At 39.2% G+C, this 15,106-nt stretch overlaps 1 protein-coding gene across 1 annotated transcript in view; it reads right to left on the minus strand.

The window, feature by feature from the left end:
* Positions 1-15,106, minus strand: part of DCBLD2 (discoidin, CUB and LCCL domain containing 2) — a 46,419-nt gene that overhangs the window by 21,563 nt on the left and 9,750 nt on the right. Inside the window, exons 2-4 of the mRNA XM_042788450.1 lie at positions 6,666-6,893; positions 2,352-2,489; positions 1,085-1,136 (exon numbers count right to left, since the gene is read on the minus strand). Coding sequence (XP_042644384.1) covers positions 1,085-1,136; positions 2,352-2,489; positions 6,666-6,893 — 418 coding nt within the window. The remainder of the gene's footprint in view (positions 1-1,084; positions 1,137-2,351; positions 2,490-6,665; positions 6,894-15,106) is intronic.

Below are 15,106 nucleotides of genomic sequence, written 5' to 3' on the forward strand. Positions count from 1 at the left end.
CTACATGGCTTCTGTAAATTGAAATTCATATAAACTACCAATATTATTGAATTTTATAAACTAGAGATCTGCATATCTGTTTTGCATCTTTAAATAATACATGTGAAAAATAATGCTATTTTACAATAGCTCCTGGCAACAGCAGGACATCATAAGAGACTGGCCAAATTCAGTTAATATCACTAGCTCATGAAAAGCAAGAGGCAAGACATCTGCACTTCTGATGCAAGCCTGTGTTCATGTTCTAGTGCCATTTCATACTGCACATGCAAAAACTATTAAGTTTTCAAGATTTAACAGCAAACTGGCGTCAACTATTAACATTTCCACTGCAGTTCAAACAACAGTTGAAGCAACGTTACAGGTACCACGAAAATCGTGGGACTCAGAGACTTCAGCACACGTTGAATAAGGCCAGAACCTACAATTAGGGCCCTATTTCGGAACTTGGGAAAATGAAAGAGAAATACAAAGGTCACACTTTGAAATGTTCCATGATGCCACGGCTGAGGTTCTCCATAAACTAAGTTTATGTACTTCACAGTAGTCTGCAGCTTTAAACATCGTCCTTGCTTTAGATGGAAATGGAGAAGGACAAAACAGAGAAGTGACATATATCTCCCCTATCAGAAGGGGGAAGTTTATGTCTTCACAGAAGCTCATTAATTCACACCAAACTGTGAAATGGGTTTGTAACTTTTAACACGTTTCATAGTTTAGTGCTCCTTAGGTAACTGTAATATGAATTTCTGTATTTAAGGTGTCTACCTGCTGTAATGCATGTTTATAAAAGCAATATTCTATGGGAATGAGATATTGCCTCCTATGCGTTAGTGCAAATTAATGAAGTTCTACTGTACACTGCATGTAAGTAACAACAATGAGAGAGAGAGAGAGAGAGAGAGAGAGGGAGGATTAGTGCAAATGTTAAAATTGTTCAGCTTTAGCCCTAATTAGTTTGTTTCTTAAATTCTCTGGACATGAAATTTTCGAGCTGCATCAGGTATAAATAATAGAGTGAAGTAGAAATACTAAAATGACTTCATTAAAGAGATTGGAGGGAAACAGGTAAAATCGGTCTTACTTGAATTCTGGTTCGGAAAAGTGACTTGCATTGTCTAAACAGGTAATTAGGTCTGTAAAGAAAAAATGTTAGATCAAGAGGATGATCAAGTCAACAAGTCTGAGTATGCATTTTAAAGTTCACAAAAATACACATTTGAGCCTCTATGGCTTAACCAAAAGTCTCAGAATGAAAAAAAACATTCCTACTAAATTTTCTTCCAACAGATTTTGTGTTACCGTAGAACCTTGATAATTTGTCTGGGTAACTGGGAAATCCACTGAGAATGTGACATAGACAAGAAGGGAAACACTACAGAAATTTGTTTTCTGTGCAGCTTAATTTTAATTTATAGCTATGCTTCAGACAACCTAATACAATTCAGAGTACAAACATATGCGCTTTTCTCAGAATTAAATCAATAATCTAGCTAAACAGGCTGGTGTTTTCAGCATTTAACAGTCCTACAGTACTGAAACCAGGCAGCATAGGAAACATGAGAGTGCCATGTCACTGGCATCCACAACTGGTATCTCAAATTTCATATTTCTGTCTCCTGTGTATCAGCACATATAGTCCAAACTACAGAGAGAAAAGCATCAGAAAACCCACAAAATAAAAATTAAAAATTAAAACTCTTTATCCGCTCTTTTTAGAGTTACTTCTAGAAAGGGTTTTCTCAAGCCTTTTGCTTTGTGAAGCAGTTCCTGGCAATCCTTTGAGTGACCACATATGTCACTCACCTTTACAATGAGTGGAAGGAGATAAAAAACAAATACAGCAACCTCTTTTAGAGGCTCAAATAACCAAAAACATGGAAAAACAACAAGAAATGGCAAAAAGACTAAAAAGTAGTCAGCAGATTATATAACTGAAATGCTGAGTGAGTATAGGATACTGTTACTGAAATAAAACTTTCGCGAGGTTCGTCTGTATAAGATATATCCAGTTCAATAAGAAAAAATGTTAGTTCTGTCCCAGCTTGACTACAACCTGAAAAAATGTGTTTTGTCCTTTATCTGAAGCAGTTCTTTCCTTCGTACCAGGTAGCTGTGATTCTTCCTCTGCTACCCAAGGTAAGCTTTGATGTAATTTCTTTAAAACTACAGTAACTTATAGTAACTGACAGTCCAATTTCCTATGCAGAAGTATCAGGAAGACTGTATTAAAAGACTTTGCTTTTAGAAGTTAATTTGTGAGAACACAGGAATAAACAAATAGCTCTGTGTTTTCACTAGACAGCTATAATTTTACCATCACAGAAAAATTACCAAGTAACTATAAATACCTGATTTGTCAGTGGTTGAATAAGCTGCAAGAAATCCACGTCCAGAAGTGTGTGTTCCACTCATGAACTGCACTGTGACTTCATTACTTTTTGAAGTAATTAAACCATCCATTTGAAAGCTAAACCCACAGTATTTTCCTGTGGAGAGAAGGAGGAGAACAGACATGGACCAAAACCAACATATGTAATAAACATCTTACTTCATTTGCAGTGTAAGCTCACATTACTTCTGGCATATATTCAAAAACAAATACATGTGCATAACACTAAATAATGTAATCAGTGTCCATTGAAAGCAAATGGCAGAATATGGGTACCACATTTTGTCCCTGTCAACAGATGAGAGTCTCTCATACCCTTAACACTTGCACATAAATGTGTCTCTATCCCATTCACCTCTAGCCACACATAACCCTCGCAGTCCGTTCTTCAAAGATCGTAAGAAATCTGTCAAGGAAAAGGATCAAGTTAGGGCAACGAGAATCATCTACAGAAGCAAATGAGAAAAAAGCCCTTCTCTTTCCTCAGCTGTTGGAGCACTTCTTCCTTGCCAACTATTTCATGGTTTCTGTCAACTACTTTTCTTAATTTTGGACAACAGCAGGCACGAGTCACTGCACTTCAGCATTCCACACAAGCGTATGTATCATTACTGTAAGCTGCCAGTTGGTTCACCTGTTCTGCTGCACCTACAAAACCAAACAAAGGTTCTGCATCTGGATACTTCTCTTGCCATCCAAAATGACTAAAAATAATGCATTTTAAACTGAGATGCTGGAGTCTGCAGATATCGACAATATTTGCCCCATTAAGTCCCAGAACTACTATTAAATGACATTATCTGGATCAACGGCTGTTAAACAGATTTTTAGCAGTCTTTTTAAAAAGCAGGTGCTAGAAATGAATAAAATATGACTGCCATGACGCCTCTGTCAATGGCACGTGCAGAAGAGGTAGTATTACTATTTTGTCTGTACTTAACATTGAAGGACCCCAAGTGCTTTTGCACAACAACATTACAGCAGGAGAGGGAATTCCCACAGTAGCTTACATTCTCTGCTTCTATAGACCTGGGCTTACATTATACGCATTAAATAAGTACACCTGACTAGGTGCACAGTGATGGGACTGTAATGAAATCTAACAAAAAACAATTCTCGATCTTACTTAAACTAAAAACAAATTTAACACCAAGGCCTTGGATCTTCTTTTGATTTATTGATAAATATTCAAAAGGCTTAGAATAAGAACTAGCTTGTAAAAGCTTCATTAGAAATCTCTGTGTATCAATGAACTAACCCATTAGCAATTAATTTTTTAATCTATTCATCCAATTTTAAGTCATTTTGAGTTAAAGTAGGCATCACTGAATTTCAGATTTTATGTAATACAAGTATTTTAATGTTAGACCATGTCAGTAGTCTTGAACAGAAAAACTTAGAATAAATCCAGATTTCTTCCAAACAAATTCAGATCGTTGTTTAATCTCTCCAGTGTAAGTTACTTCAAGCATGAACATTCAGGAATCTGAATCATCTGTATCCACCACTGTTAATATCACTGTTTGTTCTGTGATTTAATTTATTAAGAGCAGAACACCACACACATTTACTCAACACACTGTGCTACTACACCTGCTGGGAACAGCTGAAAGTCAAGTGAAACAAATGAAGTAGAAAATTTACTCAAACCCATTAAGTCACTTGTAAAAGTGAATAATAAATTTATCAGAACTGGATGTTCCTTGCCATTTAAGGACTTCAGCATCTCCTATTTTAGAACAAGTCTGGCTCCATGGCTCCAAGCACATACTTATTTTCCCACACACTTACCTAGGTAACAGTTGGAAAGAGGGTTAACAAAGCTAACATTCCACTAGCCTCTTTATAAAAAGACTCGATATAGTGGGATTGGCATTTGAGTCGCAAAAAACCAATCTTGATTAAATCTTGAAGTAAATCTCTTTATCTCCCTCTTCAGATTAAAGTTTTAGGGAAAAAAATAAAATTAATCTGCACAATAACAACTAATTTCAGTGAAGGAAGAATGACAATTCATTCTGAGTTTTATGGAAAGTAACCACAAGGGTCTTAAAATCCTACACATACCTTGACATAGATGACAATGTGACACTGCCTTATATTCATGAAATTCAATTTGTCCTCTGAAAGAGGACAAAATTAAACTATGGATATTATCAGAAGATGGGGGATATTTGAACTACACAACTTCAAAGCCTGTTATTCTTTAGTACCACCAAATGAACAACTCAAATCAGAATGATTCCATATAAAAAGAAAGGCATTTCAGGTAAGATATAAATACAACTTCTTTTTTTTTTTTTTTAATGAAGATCCTCATAGTTTTGCAATTCCCTCTCTGCTTATAAGAACTTTGCAAACTACTAGAAAACGTCTGAGGGGAAAAAAAAAAAATTACAGTGGAGTTTCCTTTGAGAATCTGAAGAATCAAAGATTGTTATCGGATCTGTGTTGCATTTATCATCTAGTTGCACGCACAAACAAAATGTAGGATGTTCTGCTATCATTATTCCTCATATTTTTTTCAGTACATTTTTAGGATATAGGAATTGTGCAAGAAGACAGACATTTACATACGCTTTAATAACAGTAAACAAAATGCAATTACTTAAGAATAATTACATTAAGAATACTCTGTCTTCCAGAGAGTTCACCTCCTAAGCAGACTTGGAATGAGCACATCACCAGAGAAAGAGACCATCAGAGCACTGACTCCTTTACCACAGTTGCACCTGTACTCTCTCCCTGCACCGAAGGCCTACAGAACACACAGGAGAACCTCCCCTTAGCTGTGCTTTCCAGCAGTACGTACTATCAATAGTAAATTTACTAAAACCCGTCTCTGATGGCTGTTTTTCTACTGGGGTGAGGTACTCACAGCACTCCTCAGTTTTGCAGGGTTTGCTTGTGTATCAGGCTTGTGTGGCAGGGTTTTGGTAGCAGGGGAGGGAGGGGGCTACAGGGGCGGCCCCTGTCAGAAGCTTCTGGAAGCTCCCCCAGCTCCAGGTTGGACCCACTGCTGGCCAAGGCCGAGCCCACCAGCAACGGTGGCTGCGCCTCTGTGATAATGTATTTAAGAGGGGAAGCTGAAGCGGAGGGAAGAGTAGGAGTGAGGGAAACACATCTGCAGAGACTGAGGTCAGTGAAGGAGGAGGGGAAGGGGGAAGTGTGCCGAAGCGGAGACCCCCCTGCAGCCCACGGTGAGAGGGCAGGCTGTGCCCCTGCAGCCCACGGAGGACCATGGTGGATGCCCACCTGCAGCCCCTGGGGGCTCCCACACCGGAGCAGGTGGCTACACCTGGAGAAGGTTGGGACTGTGAGGGAAGCCCACACTGGAGCAGTCTGCTGCTGCGAGGACTGCAGCCCATGGCAGGGACCCACACTGGAGCAGTTCGGGAAGAGCTGCAGCCCGTGGGAAAGACTCATGTGGGAGAAGTTCATGGAGGACTGTCTCCCGTGGGAGGGACCCCACGCTGGAGCAGGGGCAGAGTGTGAGGAGTCCTTCCCTGAAGGACGAAGAAGCAGCAGAGACAACGGGTGATGAACTGACCACAACCCCCATTCCCCGTCCCCCTGCACCTCTGGGAGGAGGAGGTAGAAAAATTGGAGGCAAAGCTGATCCTGGGAAGGAGAGGTGCGGAGAAGGTGGTTTTAAGATGTGGTTGTATTTCTTACTGCCCTACTCTGTTTTGATTGGTAAATTAGTGGTGGTGGTGTTAAAATTAAATTGATGGGGTTTTCTCCAAATCAAGTTTGTCTTTGCTCGTGACCATAATTGGTGGGTGATCCCTCCCTATCCTGTCTCAATCCCCAAGTTTTTTGTTATAGTTTCTCCTCCCCATCCCACCAGGGGTGAGGAGAGAGTGAGCAGCCATGTGCTGCTTTGTTGCCTGTTCGGCCTAAACCACAACAGCTTGATATGAAGCTCAGGAAAAACACAACTCCGATTACAGAACTACCAGAATTCCTTTCTTTACCTTATTTGAGATTCCTGTAAATAAAACCCACTTCCTTCTTTTCATCACTTCTCATAAGACTTGAAATCCACACTGCACAAAGCAGTGTATGATGTATTCTTACCCTGCCCACTATCAACTGAATTATAACAGCTTTCTAGGGCTATAAAAAATAACTAATACCGTACAGCTAATAGCTACTCTATGCTCAGAGCAGGTAAACAAGGAGAAATTTTAAAAGTAACAAAAATACCAACAGTGCATCCAAGTTCTATACAAGACAGTAACTTTCAAATAACAATAATAAAAGCTCGTACCTATCTCTGTCCTGGTGGGGCCAATCCCATTGTGAACTCTTAAGTAACTGGAATGACAAGAATCTGAGTCATCAATATCAAAATCACCAAATTTGAGCTGAATTCGCTGCCCAGGCTTTACACAAATTTCCCATTCACAAACTGTGCTATTGGGAGAGGTTTGCGGGTAGTTTATTGAAGCAAGAGTTCCACTTTCAGGGCCCAGAACGGTGTGTCCACATCCATCACCTACAAAAGAATAAAAATAAATCAGCTACACACATTCATCTTCAAATCTTCACTGGTGATTTAGTCATCCTGGGTTTTAGCAGTGGTATAAGATTTGTTGAGTTTTTAACCATACTAATCATGTTGCAAGAAAATTCCACGGTAAGTTGCATGCAGGTGAAACAGCAATTGTGAGAAAACACCATTCAACTAATGTTGCCTATCGTTTAGCCTCTCATCATAGGTGACCAGAAAGATGCTACAACTTCCTCCATGAGATAAAAATTCATCCATAATGACTTTAAAAGTTGCACAAAGACTGTCCCTGATATTTCATGTTCCCTCAACACCTATGTACAGAAGAAAACAGGTTCTGAAAAGGAGGGAGAAACCCACCAATGGAACAAGAGCATATCAGCTTTACTGTTGTTACTGTATTCACCACACTATGAGAAAGAACAGAAGTGGAAGGACAATAGGCAACAAATACTCAGCTGAAAATAACTGACAGGCCTGACCATCATCAAACTGCTAGTGAATTGTTTTCTACCGCACCACAATTTCAATGCTGTAATTACTTCCTACAGTTATTTAGAGACTCTGTTTTTCTGGATTATTACAACAAATTAAATGGTAACTCCAACCTGGAGCACTCTACCTAACATTTGACTATTAATTTTAAACAGCAGTAACAATACTAAAGAAGACTTGTTTAACAAGTGGGGAAAAAATAGCACAAATTATGTATTCTCAAAACCAAATTATAAAGAGCAAACCAATAAATCTACTTAGTCAACAGCTAGACATAAGTTCTCCCCTAGTATGTAGTACAAGTAGTGTAAGAATTTGTGTGGTGGTTTGGAAGTAAGAATGTTCTTTAACTTACACCAACCATCACTGGCTCCTTATAAACCACTGTATCAAGATGAAACAAAGTATTCCTGAGCACAGAGACACATCCAGCAAAATTAACACCTGCAATAACAGAAGCCCCCCAAAATAAGCCTCATAGCATCTCTGATTTATTTTTGCTAGCACCTCAGTCTAAAAAGCCTATTTACTGAGTTTATTCCCATGAAATGAGCAGGCCAGGAACAGCATTATCATTTTTAAGATTTTGCACGAGAAGGTCCAAAGATCTTTTGAAAGAGATCTATAGACGTAATCCTAAAAACAATCAGGACCTTTCAGGATCTTGAACAAAGTAATGAAAGCAAAAATACCAAAGGCAAAAATCAGATTAGATATGCTGCTAAAAAATGTCTTCTACACCACTCCAAATACATTTATTATCTGTAGGTCCATTTTACCCTTCAAAATTCATGCCTGTGTATACAGTTCCTACCAAGTGATTACAACAGATTTAACATTATGTCAAGATTTCACACTCTGGAAATCCACAATGATCAACATCATTTGTCTTGACAGACATTTATTTTGCCAGCTAAAAGTGTCAGTCTAAAAGTGTTTAATATTACACACTAGTATGTATTAAAAAGGTAAGCTAAACTTTAGGGACAAAAATTATACACATATTCAGGAATTTTAACTAAATTTCATGCAAGACTGAATGGAAAAGTAAATCCAACACACTGAAGTGATGTGACAAAATTAAACTGTGGTACTTAATTAGGCCTGGTTAACTTGTTTGCAAAAGCAACTGATTTCTAGTAACAAAACCTATTCTCTCTAATCTGAGCACATGGAAAGATAGCTGCCTATTCAAAAAGCTGAAGTGCTGCTGGTATATACAGAATCACAAACATGTAAACTGCAGCTTTTTTTTTCTTGCTAACAGTCTTCAATCAAAATGATGCATCTTCTTTGGAAAAGGTAACTGGAATATCTGTTTCACTAAAATCAAAAATTCTATTTGTAAAGCTGTTGTTTAGCCATGTTTTTCTTCATCCAATTTTAGCAATTTGCTTTAAAACACTTTGTTCCACCCCATGACAAATATTATTTTCATTTGGGTGACAGCTGATAAAGTACTTTCCTAAATGACTGTTGTTCTAATACATGAGACAATCGTCCAGTGTTACAAAGAGGTAATTTAAACCGCATGCTTTGTGTATCATTTTAAACCTGGTTTCTTTCCAAAGACACATTATAAACTTAAGAGTAAGTGCAAGATATGTAATTCAAAACCTGTATGGCCTTGGCTTATTAGTTAGTAAACATTTAAATGTCAGATTTCTTATTAGTCACAATACACTTGACAGTCAAGAAAAATGCTGATTCCTTTGCTAGTAAACTGGCTTCTCACAAGACAGTACTCACACATTACACAATACATGCAATTTATTATATTAACAACAATAAAAACAACGAATATATGCTAAGTCTTAATTCATGGTGATATTTGTGGCTAGTGTGTCAAAACTCTTTATACTGCAGACATATAAAATTAATTTTTGACATAAGCAGCAGTCAGTTTTAGGTTATTTCCTAAATAAAAACAATGAGCCAGTTAACCAGCTCTGTGCCTTCCCTATCCTGTGACAAGGATAAGCAACTGTTTACTTATTTACAGATTATATACTGGAAAATAAAAACTCCTGCATAAACTACAATACTTGGTACTTAATTATTTCTCATTTCAATGGGCCTGTTATTACAATGCAGTAACCACACAAATGCTATTTCCTACAACCAGGAATACCAATCATGCACCTGACTGTGTATCTTTGATTCTTCCCCACACTTCTGCAGCTGAAGCCTATGATGCTGGAAGTCAAAGACAAAGGAGAGCCTGGGTCTCTTCTTTGACCCAAACTGTACATAAACTGTAAATTTCTGCAGTTATAAGTAGAAAAGACCATGCCTAACGTTCACTTAAACCACCCTCTTCACTAGTTTGCTGTTCAGCTGCCTCAAAGATGAAACAACACTGGCACTGCATGTGTATGATGATCTGGGCACACTTCTCATGTGAAAAAAAACAAAAGAACTCAAAAAACACTCTTACAAGCTTAGGTGATAAAATGCAAATAAAATGTTGTAAGTTTTAAAAAGACATTAGGACTTTTAAAGACACATCACTAAGAAATGTCAAATTTCCCCTTGTAGCTTGGAACAGTCTTGTTTCCAGTGGCTAGATAGAAAAACTTTCTAACCTGTCTCACACAATTTAATGGAAATGCAAATCTGAAATCTTCCTTTTGTTGTAGGCTTTCTTGAAAACACAGGAAAAATACTCCTCTAATCTATCCATATTAAAGAACCTGATGTCAAGTCATACTAGAAAAGAATGGAAAGGAAAAAAATTGTGCTGAACGGCTTCTACAGCCCCATCTTACTATGATGCCAATTTTTTAAAGTAGCTTATTCTGACTGGACATTTTAGATCTCATTTTGTTGTGTTTCACTTGGGTTAGTGATAGCAGAAGTGCCAGGCACTTCATGCCTGAAGAATTTAAAGATTACCATTGCATGTCCAGCATGCAATACAGAGTCTGCTAAGGCCAGCAGTATCATTCAGGAGCTATTTGGAAATTTCTAAAAAACGCACTTCCAGTAAAACTTGCAGAACAATGAAACTTCATTTTATTTTATTGATACTGTAAAAGGGTAGTTCTTGAGCCTCTCTACGTAAGTGGTGCTTCATTATTTCTGCTCAAGTTGCAAAAATACCACCGATCAACTCCAGAAACACATATATACATCCTGTATCAGGGGAGCAATCTGTAATACTCAGCAATTTCTCCAAGAAAAAGAGAAATTACAATTCTTTGCACTACAGCCACATATATAGGAACATTAACTACTTCATTCATTTGGAAGTCATCCATTAAGTGCCACAGAATCTTTTGCTTCCCTTAAACTATGTGCATGAGAGTGGAATATCTGAGAACACACAGAAGAGACAGACGTCAATTCCTAAATCAATTATTCCTGAATGGGCTGACAACTTCTGTTGTCAGTACAAAGCCGAAGGAGTCTCTTGCTTTCTTTCAGCCCCCTCTGTCACACAACAAACCTACTGCACTTGCAGAAGCACCAGATTACTTGCACATACCCATTACACCTGGCATCTGCTGGAAAGTCTGCAGACGTGCATTGAATTTCACATGTCCCGAGGATCATGTGCCCTGAGGGCCACGTTCACGGCAAACATGAATAAGCTCGGCTCTTCACCAAAACGTGTGTTAGGAACATGGGCGCCTCTTAAGAAGCTGGTAGAGGAAAGCAGACTGCTGTCGTCAGGAGAACCATTCATCTCTTCTGCAGGCGCCTTCGAATGCAGTCGGGATGAATTATCCTGACAGATTACATATGACCCCTGGGCTATGGCATGCTGATGCCTGACGCAATCACGCAGATGATTTAAAACGATTTCTCATACCCGAGTTCTTTACATCAACAAAATACAGTACTTGAACCAGCACAAACATACCAAAATGAATTGGGTAAGAAGAAAATATGCAATTTAATAAAATAAGAGGATACTGCACATGCAGGAGTGGGTGCTAAGTACTCTATTAATACCCAGGAAAAAAAGATTAATTTTTCTTTAGAGTTGTTGAAGTCAATTAATCAGAACTTTTTCCCCCTGCGATTGGCTGCTGTTAGTGACTGCTAATCTTGTTCTCACTATCAAACCATGTTAAAAACTAATCTTTAAAACTAGAGAATGCTTTCCCCTTCCTTACTTGGAGAAGAGAGAATGATAAAATAAAGACATCAGACAGTTTAAGATTGCAGTCTGTAAGGCACAACTGATGCGTACCAAAACACTGATCTCAATTTTAACACGTGGCACTGCCTTTTGAACAGACTCAATTTAACCAGTGGGTTTCTTGAGAAGATTTTGCATATATAAGCTCTGATTTGCTGCAAGTTTGTGACTACATACAGGATGTAATTAAATCTTTCTTAACTACGCAAAGGTAGAACCAAATCCATTAGAGTTATGTAGGCAAAAAGATATTTTAAAGCATTCATTTCAACTTGAAATACACAACTGATTCAGTGCACTATTTCTACTCTTCTGTTTAGCTCCTGTGCTCTGCATTTCCCTGCTTTTTATCAGTGTGCCACTAAATGACACTGCATCTAATTTTTGCTTTTCTCAGTGTGGGCAAGAAAGTTTACACAACCAACCAAACAGGTCCATGAACAAGAAAATCACTGAGGAATTAAGACCACAGAGACATCAAATTCTAAATAGCTTTTTCAAGTATTTTCAAATACCCTTATTTGTGTCCTCCAAACTCACTGCTGTTTCCACCAAAATCCACAGAACTATGTTCTCCAGGAGGGAAGCTGCTCCTCTGTCAGAATTAATTTTCTTAACAACCCAAGAAGCACACAGTCCACCTTCATCTTTATGCTATTTATTTGCCTCAGTAACACACTGGTTTGAGCATTTCATCCCATTACAAATGTTTCACAACATAAAATATCCCACACTTCCACAAGTGAGGCCATAGCTCAATAAACACTCAAAGGCACTTTAAATTAGTGCAGCCACAGACAAAAGTCAGCCTTGTCTGCCTCTTGCTGTTGGTCACTTGTTCTCACACCCTTCCCAGTACTGGAGGTAAGCACTTCTGCTGCCACATGGTAAACCAGACCAGGGACTCAAGATAAAAATAGCTATTAGTTTTAACCCAGAACAATCCCCTAATTTATCTCAGTATGCACATGGAGCAGTGCCTTCCCTGACAGAAGGATAGCACAGTGTGAGAGCAAGGAAACAACAGCAACTGCTTCTTTCACCAGTGCTGCCAGCCTGCATCTCCATTTTAAACCACCCTGAATTCCAAACAGAAATTTAGAAGCCATCCCTCCCCTGGGAAGACCAGTCACACAAGAGTGGAGCACTGGCTTCAGGAATGAAGCTGGCTGAAGATGAACCAGTGCCCCTGCCCATTCCCCCAGCAGAGCCTTAGATTTCAGCCAACTCACCTCTCCGAGGCAGCTCGGTGTGCAACTGCCAGTGGTCGGGCCAGGGAAGGAGGCAGGTGGGATTACCCTTGTCCCAGTTTGGATTGATTTACTTGCCGTGGGGCACCCCCAGAAGGGTAATGAAATTACAGGCTGAGGTTTAACAAAGATAGGAACAGAACAAAAGGTAAAGTACAATAAGCTTTTTGCCCTTCAAAATGCTGGCAGCTCAGTGAGGGGAAGGAGACAGAGGCCAATTCTTGCTCTTATAGTGAAAGTATAAAATTTAAGATGCCATTACAACAAAATTTTACTGCTTTCATTTACAATGCTAGCCACATGCTGGGCTAGTGATCATTAGCACTTTATTATTTTCATCTGTACACACAGCTTTTCAATCACCATCTCTGGAAATGCAGTCTTAGCTTTCAGCCACTGAATTTTACACAAGAGTCACAGTTAGCCTTGCTAAATTTAACGCCCAAAATACAGAAACATTTTAAGACAAATTATCTCAAATTATTAAATCGTCAGAGCAGATAAAACATTTGCTTCCTCCGCTATCATGTACTAACCAAACTGACTACTGCAAAAGAACAGAAAAGAAAGATCAGCTCTATAAGACTGTGTTGCAGAGCTTTTGCTTGCTGATGTCAGGGAAATGATGTGAGTAAGTCCCCAGGGATAGCTATGACTTGCTTAAATATCATGCAGGCAAAAGCAGCCTGAAAAGACAGGCTAGCCATGGTGAAAAGTGATTTACATGAGGACTCTTACAGAGGGCCCTGCATTCAATGATACATAATGCAGAAGCCTTCCTGATCTGCTGCCCATGATGAATCAGTGACAGCTCATGCTGTATGTTGTCTTTTGTCTGGCACACACAGCTTGCCCTCTTCCCAAAACATATCATTTACTTAGCAATCTGTACCAACACCTTCATAAAAATAGAGCACTGAATCACAACTGTGTTTAAGTGCTACACAGCAGAAACACAGCTGATGAAGGAAACAAAAAATAACACACAGATGGTCATGCAAAACTCCATGAGAATAAGCAGTAGTCATGGTCAGAATAAGCCACAAATCCCTTGCAAGGTCTCCGAAGTCCTCACCACACCAGGACCAAACAAAACTTCACAAGTCTTACGTATGTCAACAAAGCAGCAAAAAATTCTCCAATCCTACCAGTAATTCACATGCTAAATTAACACTACAGTCATCATCTTCTCCCTTCCATTATCAGTTCGTAAGAGACCGCACAGCCTACGCTGCAGACCCAGGGTGCCACCCCCTGACTGAAACCCCAGCCGCTGCCGTACCATCTCGCCTTTACAAAGAGCTGCGACTTGCCGCCCTGCCCGCTGCCAGTGCTGGCCGTACACCCCTTGTACCCCAGGTTACCACCCTATCTGCCTTCTCCTGAGTAAGGGTACAGGCACGGGGCAGCAGGGCTCTAACAGCCACTGGAGGGTCGGGACAGGCAGGAGTGCGTGAGACAGCAGCAGCCAGTGGTAAAGATCATGTCTGGCTACCATGGAATGGACAGAAGACAGCTGGCGGGAAGCTGATGGTTTGGGTACCTGAACAAAAAACAGTGGGGCATCCAGATGCTTTCAAAAAGAGAGCCTCAAAAAACAGGTGGGATTATTTGCACTCTCTAGCTGCACCAAAAACAGGGACTTTAAATATCAGTTTCTAGCCCTCTTTGAAGTTTGTCGTCCAACTGATGAAACAGTAACACTCCGCATCTCTGCAGCAGTATTTCCTTCTGCATGTGAAGGTGACATACAGCAGCATCTTAATTTCTAACACACGTTTCCAGCTCTAATTTCAAAATCATGATGGGGACTGTTTGGGCTTTTCCTATTGTGAACAACATGGCTTCATTCTAATGTCATGAAACACAATACACAATCTGTTCTAAAAGGTAATTAATTCCTAATTTTGCCTTGTAGATGTTCCCTTGAAAGGAAGGTATTTTCACACTTGTGATCCTCTATGAATACAATTAATAAAACAAATGTTATTATACCACTGAATAGTAAGATGATTAACTGGGAACATGACAGTAAACTTACACACTTGAGTCACTGTTTTTTAAGTGCCAAAATTATCACAAAAGTATACTAAAAGCATGTAGGAAGTTAGTAGTGTGTGAAGCTCCAGTAAAGACTATCTGCGAACTTTAGACTTGCCCATCAACTTCACTAACTTCCTCACAGCAAGGAGAAAAGGATGCCTTGTGTTACACAGCTGGAGACCTTGGAAACAGCTCTTTAAAAATGAAGAGATAAAGTAATGAAAATGCTTTATTTCGCATTTTGAAATACACTTGAGAAAAAG

The sequence above is a fragment of the Tyto alba genome, unplaced genomic scaffold, assembly GCF_018691265.1.
Source record: "Tyto alba isolate M040663 unplaced genomic scaffold, T.alba_DEE_v4.0 Super-Scaffold_14, whole genome shotgun sequence".
In the NCBI taxonomy this organism is placed as follows: domain Eukaryota; kingdom Metazoa; phylum Chordata; class Aves; order Strigiformes; family Tytonidae; genus Tyto; species Tyto alba.